At 36.4% G+C, this 10,027-nt stretch overlaps 1 protein-coding gene across 1 annotated transcript; it reads left to right on the top strand.

Moving 5' to 3' along the window:
• Nucleotides 1–422: 422 nt before the first annotated feature.
• On the top strand, nt 423–5,354 carry KBTBD3 (kelch repeat and BTB (POZ) domain containing 3). The gene is made up of 2 exons (XM_008939044.1): nt 423–675; nt 3,487–5,354. Exons 1-2 carry the CDS (start codon nt 452–454, stop codon nt 5,105–5,107), a joined length of 1,845 nt encoding a protein of 614 aa, XP_008937292.1. The 5' UTR covers nt 423–451; the 3' UTR covers nt 5,108–5,354.
• The last annotated feature ends 4,673 nt before the right edge of the window (nt 5,355–10,027 follow it).

The raw sequence follows: 10,027 nt of genomic DNA, 5'->3' as shown, positions 1-10,027 counted from the left end.
AGCTAAAAGTAGGTAAAAAAGTTTTTCTTTTCCATCTTCATTCTACATGCAATTTTAAAAGTTAGGGGTTTTTTTTAAGGGTAAGCCTGGGACTAATCTTCCTCTTAAATGACCATTAAAAATTTTAACACAGTCCTTGGCAGTGCTTCTGTGGACTTTGTTGTAAAAATTCCTACAGGTGGGTACTATTTGTAGCGTTGTTCTTTGATATGTCAGATATTTTGCTATTCCAAGTATGCTATGTGTATATATTTTGCAAAGTAGAAGTATTATTATCAAATTAAATTCAGTTTAAAAGTTACTTATAACACGAATATCTAACTTAAAAACCACATTCAGTGCTGGGGATTTCCCTTATGGTATATTGTTTTTGTTTTTGTTTTTAAATAGTAATACTGTAGACCAATTACTTATTTTTCCATTTCAATTTCAGGAATAAATTGAAGAAACCATGGCAAATCAACGGGATTACATTAGCAGACCTATTTGCAATGGAATTTCTGTTCCTGAAAATAAAATCAATGCCTTAGTGGCTGAAGGTCATGGACAACAAATTTTAAAAGTACTACAGAAGTTCAGAGAACAGAATATATTTTTTGACTTTAAAATTCTTGTGAAAGATGAAATAATTCCTTGTCATCGTTGTGTGCTGGCAGCGTGCAGTGATTTTTTCAGGTAAATCTAATTTTGGTACGAGTTTGCAGGAAATGAGTTGTTGAGTTCTCTGGGAGGGAGGGAGTATAATTAAAAAAATTAAAAACTAAACCATCATATTAAATATGTCTGCAGAGTTTTGAGCAAAGCATTCAAACATCATATGAAGTAATAGCAAAAAAAAAGAAAAAAACCCCAGAACTACAGTGCTTGGTGCCATACCCGACGTACATCTGTTTGTATTTCCAAAGTGACACGAGGACTCTGAATTGGAAATTCAGATAGCAGTCTGTACTCTGAAATACAAATGTCAAACTGTAAGTGCACGGTTCTGCTGCTAGGCAGAATTCACACCAGATGTATTACATGCAACACTTACCTTGTTGTCTGTATCTGTTCTTGAAATTCTGCAAGGGTATTTGGCTTTGTATGCAATACTCTCTGTACTCTAACACATTTATATTGTGAAACATAACAGGTTGATTACAAATTAATTTGGGATAAATTTCACATGGTTTTGGAATAGGGCTAGATTTTGTTTGTCTAAGATGAGTGGTCAGTATAGTAAAGTTTGTCTTCAGAGGTATTTAAACTGATATCTTACATTTTTTTCTGAACTACAGATTTCAGCCTTTCAGCATTAAGTAGATCTGTCATCCTCCTTCTGGTGCTTAAAGCTATGCATTCTTAGGGGACAGACAGATCTTTCACATACAGGATATTAATTTATGAAGAACCTGGCTAACTTTTTTATTAGTAAGGCTCAAACCTGCAATTCCACACTGAAATCTGTTTCCAGATATGCTCTTTACTAAACCACTGAGATGCTCTGACCTTGAAAAAATGCACTCCTGGGAATGAGTTCATGACCTTGGTCAGGTGCCCATACATGGGTGACAAGTGTTATTCTCAAATGGCCTGGCGTATCTCATGGTCTGTGGGAGTCTGCCATATGACAGAGGATCTAGGCTAGCCATGTTCTTAGAACTACTGAAAAAAAAAAGAAGCAATGCAGGTGAAATAAGCTATTTCTTCTCTGTAGCAGCAGATTTGTTTTTTTCTCTGACACACAGAACTACTTGCATTTCAACTGTTTACTGCTTGACAGCACAGAGATGCTCTGATAGAAAGAAATATTAGGATGAAGTAGCTTCCAGTGGTAATTTTTAGAACTGAAGTTAAGCACTTGGTAACATATATGTCCTTTTCACTACCTACAGGCTCTTCAGGTTAAAGTTTGCCAGGAGAGACCTCTCTCTGCGTGTAGCAGTTGATAACAGAAGCCATCAAATTCATAAATTGTGCTGGAGTGCTAGGTCCATTTGTTGCCCTCAGGGAATAAAAAGTACTTAGGTCCACTAGGTAAATTTTAAAACAAAACACTTTTTGTTTTCCTCTTAGTTTTGATTTCACTGTGTAAACCCAAGATTCAGCAACATTTTGCTCCTTGCTTGTTAGCTTTCAGAATGAAAGCCTCTGCTTAGATTGCTCTCCTTGTACTAGTATTGTTCAGTTGCTGTTTTGCTCTGCAATTAGAGATTTGTATCATAGTTCTTGGGTTAATGAGGAAAGGATTCTAAGGATCATCACTTAGTATGTAGAAAGGCCTTTAGGACATAAGTGTCTTATTGTAATTTTATGTTCGTGTTCAGGAGGTAAAACAAATTCCTGCTTTACTTGATGTTTACTTCCCAAAAAGTATCCTATGCACAGTGTTTTGTTTTGTTTTTCCTCTTTGGCTACATATAGTATGTGATTTTTAAAATCCCATAGTTATACAGATAGTCATTTTATAACTGAACTATGATATTAGGTCCTATTTAAAATGAATATACCTATCATATATTAATAATCCAGAGTGTGTACTTAATATTTGATGATTTATCTAAATATTTTATCCACTATCATCTTTTGTAAAATTCAGCAGTTGTTGCTCTCACAGCCTGATGTTTAGGGTCTGGGAGGATAGGGCAAGTGATGCTGCAGCACTGTTCTGTTGCCAACACGTACTGGCTTGAAAAAGTTTAATCTTTTTATCTTGTCAAGTTTGATTGTGTGAAATAGTTAAATGTTATTACACATTTAGTAATAAAGCAGTCAAAGTTATAATAGAATTTGCACAAATCTGCTCATCAGTAGTGTGTTCCACGACTTCAACCATCATCTTTGTATTCAGTCACAATCTATTTTCTGCATGTTTCATTGTCATGCAGTCCTGTCAAAACTTCATTTTCTTCTGACATCTGCCTGTACCCATACATCTATCTGTCAACTCTAAAGAGCAAGAATTACGTTTCCTCATGTTTTCTCTACTCATTCACCCCTCACCTAGTTCTGTTACTGAGGGATGTGCCCACTGCCCATCCTGCCATTTGCTCAGCTTGCACTTTGGAAGGCCTGTTCTCCTTTTATTTTCTGTATCCATCTACAGCGCATGACCTAAATCATAGAGGCTTTTTTACTATATATTTTTAAAATTAGCCTTCCTGTCTCAAGCTCTTGAAACTGATGCTGCCCCACAAAATTTCACATTTCCTCTCTCATTGAGAGTTGTGGAATTCATCATGCCTTGTGGAAGTGCACACAGAACGCAGGTGCTGCTATCATTTTTATGAGCTATCACTTGAATGCATTCTTATCACCACTGCTTGCTGGCTTCAACCATATCAAGCAAATGTCTTGATTGTTCTTACGAGAACTGCCACATTTTAAACCTGTAAAGCCTGTCCACCTTCTTATGCGCCTCTGATTGTCTCCTTCCTCTCACATCAGTGTTCTCTGCTGTTTGCCAGATTGCTAATCTGTGTGTGTATCTTCTATATTTTATTCCAGAGCCATGTTTGAAGTTAATATGAAAGAACGAGATGGTGGCAGTGTTACTATTAGTAATCTATCACCCAAGGCAGTGAAAGCTTTTCTTGATTACGCTTACACAGGAAAAACAGAGATAACAAATGATAATGTGGAAATGCTCTTCCAACTGTCGTCTTTTCTTCAAGTTTCACTCCTTTCCAAAGCTTGCAGTGACTTTCTAATAAAAAGTCTTGATCTTGTGAATTGCTTGCAGTTGCTTTCTCTATCAGAAAGTTATGGTTCCATCCGCTTATTTGATCATGCACTAGATTTTGTTCAGCACCACTTTGCCGTGCTGCTCAGATCAAGTGATTTTTTGGAGATGAATTTTGAGATACTACAAAAATGTCTTGAGGCTGATGAACTAAATGTCCCTGAGGAAGAATCAGTCTTGAAAGCTGTCCTTCAGTGGACCAAGCACAACTTAGAAACACGGCAGAAGTACCTGCCTAATTTGATTACAAAAGTGAGACTACACCAGTTACCTGAAAAGACTTTGCAGGACTTTCTACATTCTGAAGAGCTCTTACTTAAGAGTGCTGATTGCTCGGTAATAATCAGTGATGCAGTTAAAAGTGTGCAAAACTTCAGTGGATTGTTTCCAGATGCACGTCCTTCAACAACAGAAAAATACATATTTGTTCATAAGACCGATGAAGATGGAGAAAACAAACATACATTCTGCTACAACATCAAAACAGATAAATGGAAAGAATTACCACATACACACATGATTGATCTTCCAGGGTCAAGTTTATCTAGCTATGGAGAAAAAATATTTATAACTGGAGGATGCAAAGGCAGTTGTTATAGGACTGTCAGGCTTCATATTGCTGAACCATTTCATGATGCCACTGACCAAACCTGGTGCTACTGTCCAGTCAGCAATGAATTCTCCATAGTGTCAGCTATGAAAAAACCAAGGACAATGCACACATCTGTTGTAACCTTAAACCAGCTGTTTGTAATAGGTGGAAAGACCAGAGGAGCTCAAGAAACCCGAAGTCTTTTGGATGTAGAATCCTATAATCCTCTTTCCAAAGACTGGAAATCTGTAAGCCAATTACCAAGAGGTATCTACTACCCAGAAGCAAGTGCATGTCAGAATATAATTTATGTCCTTGGCTCAGAAGTAGAGATTACTGATGCCTTTAATCCGTCTCTTGACTGCTTCTTCAAGTATAATGCTAAGACTGATCAGTGGTCTGAGCTTGTAGCAGAATTTGGGCAGTTTTTCCATGCAACTCTAATCAAAGCTGTTCCAGTGAACTGCACATTGTACATCTGTGATCTCTCCACCTACAAGGTCTACAGTTTTTGCCCAGAAACCTGTGTTTGGAAAGGAGAAGGATCTTTTGAATGTGCTGGCTTTAATGCAGGGGCAGTTGGCACAGAAGACAAAATTTATATATTAGGTGGTGATTATGCTCCAGAAGAAATCACAGATGAAGTTCAAGTCTACCATAGTAGTAGGTCCGAGTGGGAAGAAGTTTCACCGATGCCAAGAGCCTTAACTGAGTTTTACTGTCAGGTCATCCAGTTTAATAAATACAGGGACCCCTGGTCATCTGTACTGACAATTTGCTCTGGAGAATTTTGAAACTCCTGAGTCAAAATAATCTGTTCAAATGCACAAGTTTTAGAACAGATTTTCAGGTATTAATTTACAGATGGAAAGATATGTACTGTTTTGTTTAAATCTTCAATTTGAATTCTATGCTATAGAATTGCTTTTGGAAGAGTCCATTGAATTGTCATTCATGCTAGTCATTATATAGAAAGTACTACTTAATTTTATATGCAAGTCTTCTCTGTAATTATCTGAGTAATTTGCAAAATGATTTTCCTTTTCAAAAAAGCATAGTCATGAGGAATTCATAGTGTAATATGTGCCATTATTTTTGTAATATTCACAGTTGTCCCAGTAGATAAATCGCTAAGTGAGGAAACTGACTGTGATACTGTTTTCCCTATGTAACTGAAGTTTAAAAGAAATCTACATTACTGTTGTTTTATTTAGGCTTTTTTATACTCATAAACCTGTTAGAGGAATTCATTATCAGCTTTAACTTATTAGAATGACCTTTGCAAGGGCAAGAGCCAAAGTGACCTTCACAGCATTAAAACCAGGTATCCAACTTGAAGAGACTGATAATTCCCATCACCTTGCTGCAGCTCTTCAGTTTTACCAGTTTTTCTCCATCTTTGTGCCTTAGTAGTAGTAGCAGCTCTACTTTCTGTTTTCATCCCATTAACTGTGGCAAGATAAACTTTGATAACGTATTGCAGGGTGGGCAAGATTTCTACAGGATGGATGATTAACGTGGTATCTTTGCTTCAGTCATGCTGTTAACTGAAAAAAAAAAAACAAACGAAACACTTCAGGATGTTTTCTAACAGAAGTCTTCCATCTCTGAAGTTTCCAGTGCTACCTACTAAGCAGCCACGAGGGTGCTTACAGCAACAAGCTGGAAAATAAATTTTAGTTGCTTCTTCGGTTAACTACGGGAAACATTCGTATCTTGTCGTACCTTGAATACAAAGTCACAAAAATAAATCCCCATATTTAAAGTCAAAGTAGATAGCATTTCTGAGGTGAATGAATTCCTTTTTTAAACTTCTATAGTGGTTTAAATTAATTAAAAGACTTTATTTTGTACTTCGTGGTAGATTTAAAGTGTTAAAATATTACATGGCAAAAGCTATACGATATATCGCTCGATAAACTTTCAGTAGTCATCTGTTATAATGCTAAGATTATAATGGACTTGTATTAATATTAATCTAGGCATACATTGTGAAGTAAATTTGATCTCCTGCATTCAAAGTGAGACCTGCATCTGACAGAAGGACACTGAAATTAGCTAGGTTTCATAAATTCATTTGTAATCTTGCACAGCCGGAGAATTTTCTTTCTTAGCAGCTATTTGGTTAAGATATAGGGAGCCCTTATGCTCTGGATAAGTATCATTTAAGCAGTGAGATTGTCTTACACCAGAGATAATGATTCTAAATGTCTAACCACATCTTTTCAAAGCATTTTGAAAATGAACAAAATTTAGTGAGGCATCTAAAACACCTTTCATATGCCTTGAGATAACCACGGTAAGTTCATCATCACATCACTACTGCACGTACTTTTTGCAAAACTCAAGCTCAGTATTAAGCTTAAAGCTTAATATTGCCTAGCAACAAACTTCTGTTTTAAACAACAAACAATGGGACATTCCAATTCTGTGATTTACTATAATTTGTTATCAGATACCTTTGTAAATTTAGATAGCATTCATCATAAATAGTTTAAAAAGGATGTATATTATGCTGATTTAGAGAAATTATTAATCATGTGGAACCCTCCAACTCAATAATCTATTTGTATTAAGATTAATTTAAGTTCTGTAGAAATAAATAGCTTGTTGTTACAGTATTTCAGGCAACTTCCACACTTATTTTGCTCTTTTTTTTAGTGAGTCTCCAAATCATAACTACACTTAGCTAGGTAACCTTTACAAGCACTCTACTGAAATGCTGACATTTTTATATTGGAACACAACTACTTTTTGTTAGTGCAAAGCAAATGTATTGAGTAGTTTAGGAGAGATGGAGAATACTATTCCTGATTACTGAAACAGTAGCAGAAAAATAAACATACAGGGGAACAGTAGTTTCAGCATTAGTAAGGCTACTCAAAGTAGCCTAGAGTAGCATTAATCATTAACCATTAATTATTGCATCTTGTCACTTCATTGGAATACAAGGCCAAATTCTCCTTTGCTTGTGTTTTTGTGTTGTTTTTATACCCGAGTATACGAGTATGCAGTTTATGCAATGAGAAGAGTAACACATGATGCCCATGCTACATGGGTGTAAATAGCTATGCAAATTGGAAGAGCCTAGAGAATTGTGAGGGGTTTTTTAATTGCCACTGTCATGTCCAAAATTGCTGGGTCACATAAACAGGGAGTCAGTCAGTAATTCAGGTGATGCTCTTTCCTTTTAAGTTTTTCCTTACAGCAAATTTTTTCTTGGCAGTCTCCTATCTAGCTACTTGCTCGAGCTGTAAGCCTCTGGCATTATGACATCAGGCAGAGCAATGACATATGTGGTACATGACTTAGTATTTCTAGTGAAAACTGAATGAAGCTTAATATGGAAAACAGACCTGCTTCTCCAATATTCTCTGCTACATTTGCACAGGGACTGATGTCAGTTCCCAGTTTGACAAATCATTCCTGGATTTCAAATGGAGTTGAGCTCTTTTACTCTGTGATAAGGAAATAAGGTAGTAGTGTCAGTTACTTTATAGCATTGCTCAGAGAAAGTTACTGTGAAATAGTACTAATTTTCCTCAGTTACATAGCTAAGCCAGAATTACAACTTTTAGCCACAATTCCACATACAAAGACTTGAATCCAATATCGGAATTGAGTGCAGAAGAAGCTGTGTTAGAAAGGCATGGTTAAAAACAAGGCTTTATAACAGAATTAAAGGCCCGTGTTCCAAATCCTGCGATTAACTGCTAATGATATAAGAAGTCTCAGCAAAGTCAACTACACTACTCAGAAGAATATGGATTACTTGCATGAGTAACTGCTGTAGGTCTGGATCAAATAGATTTTTCAGTCTGCTGTGCGCAGCTGTTATGCAATTTAAAAGAAGTCACAAAATTACTGCAAAGCAAGTTTTTCTACATCTTTTCTGACTTTTCAAAGCTCACAGTACTTTATGAAAAACAACCTTCCTCTAAAAATAGTCAATGACTAGATTAATGATAACCTATGTTCTCACTGAAATATAGTAAGATGTTTAAAAAGTACGAATTGCATGTGAAGTTATAATCTACTATTTGCACTTAAATGGAGTAACCAAAACACTTTTTAATAGTATTCTATGTCACAGAACACATCATAAGCATGACCAGTATAATACCCATGAAGATAATATATATTGTATGTAGGATTTTAATATCCAGTAATTATTGTATTGGATAATCTTAATTTTTAGAGAATGCTATCAAAACCGTATGGCACTTTGGTAATGTTATCCTACTGGTTTAGTTGTTGTAATAAATATCAATTATTCAGGTGTTTATAGTGATTATGTTTGCACAGACCCGATTATTAGTTATGTACTAATGAATTTATTTTCTATATTCTAAATACATTCGTAGTAAGCCAGTTTAATGCTGTTAAAAAATTCGTTATATTCACAAAATGGAGTATATTTACCGGGTCAGATTTATTTCTGGTATTACTCCACGAAGAAAGCTGTATACCCCTCCGATGAGCAGTAGGCAAAGTACAGGATACAGAGTGTGCTGTCTGCAGTTCCTCATGTGGCATGTCCTTTTAGATGCTTCTGTTTGTAGGTGACCAACAGGAGGCAGCACGAGATCTATTTTAATTAAACTAGCCGGAAACCTGGGATACATTTGCTAACGCTTATACCTGAACATTAACCTCAGTTGACTTTTTCCCCTTCTAACAACCAGTAAAGCATATAGATAAGTAACATTTTGCTGCTGCCTGGGCTCTGCTGATATGTGGCAAGTATGATACTACATGTTTGCTGAGATGTTCATTCTTTTGTGAAATAAAGGCACCAAGCAACTGAATCCTTCTGTCTGTTTCTTTTTTCCAGTGAGTTTCAAAATACAGAGCATCTACAATGTTTCTAATGAGGTTAACTATATTTTTTTTCCCCAACTGGAGTACATTTTGAATGTTACATTATAACCACAAATGCAGTTATATATAACCCCACTGCAGTCAGAGGAATTTTTTTCATTATCATTGGGCCTGCTATTTGTACATCCTTTGTATATGACTTTGCTGCTTCCGCACTAAACCTGATATAATCTGCTGAAAAGCTCTAAGTTTACCATTGTAAAGTTGTTTGTTTGTTTTTTTTTTTTTTTATTTGATCCATCTGGTTCAGGATGAGGTATAGGGGATCTGTAACAGTTTAAGTATTGCAATGATCAGTTATTTTGACTGATACAGGCATCCATGCTACTTAAAAGTGGCTTTAAGTGAAAGGACGTATAAGCTACTTAGCCTAAGACTCATGTACAAAGGGTGCAGGAATGGTATTAATACAAAGCGAGGGAGCCCTGTGTGGCCTTGCATTCTTCCAAAACGTAAAATTCTGTGACCTTCAAACTTCTGTATAGATAAAATAGAATTACAGCAATAAAAAACAACCTTCCAGCACTCTGAGGCCTTTGCCCCAGAGCTAGCAAAAGCCTGAACACACACACAAAGCGTTCCCACAATGCTCACAATGCTAAAAGCTTCTGTTGAGCAACCAAGGGATTCCCAGGCCCCGTCTGAGCACGGTGGTTGTGTCACCCCGTGCACAGCCAGAGGAAATGGCACCTGTGTGTTCTGCAGAGCCAGGGAGTTCACCACGGGCTTGCACACTGTGCATCCGAGGTACTCCCTATGGTGGGGCCTTGCTCACTGTTGTCAAAAGCAAGGAAGCAGAGTCTGGATTTAGTGACTAAAATACACATAAATTG

This window comes from Merops nubicus, unplaced genomic scaffold (genome assembly GCF_000691845.1).
Source record: "Merops nubicus isolate BGI_N331 unplaced genomic scaffold, ASM69184v1 scaffold45914, whole genome shotgun sequence".
NCBI classification, from domain to species: domain Eukaryota; kingdom Metazoa; phylum Chordata; class Aves; order Coraciiformes; family Meropidae; genus Merops; species Merops nubicus.
The sequence above is the reverse complement of the archived record's forward strand: the minus strand, read 5'-3'. Positions and strand labels throughout refer to the sequence as shown.

Coding starts and splice junctions, on each gene's coding strand:
- KBTBD3 (XM_008939044.1), top strand. CDS start 452: ATGGCAAATCAACGGGATTACATTAGCAGACCTATTTGCAATGGAATT. Junction 676..3,486: donor GCGTGCAGTGATTTTTTCAG/GTAAATCTAATT, acceptor ATTTTATTCCAG/AGCCATGTTTGAAGTTAATA.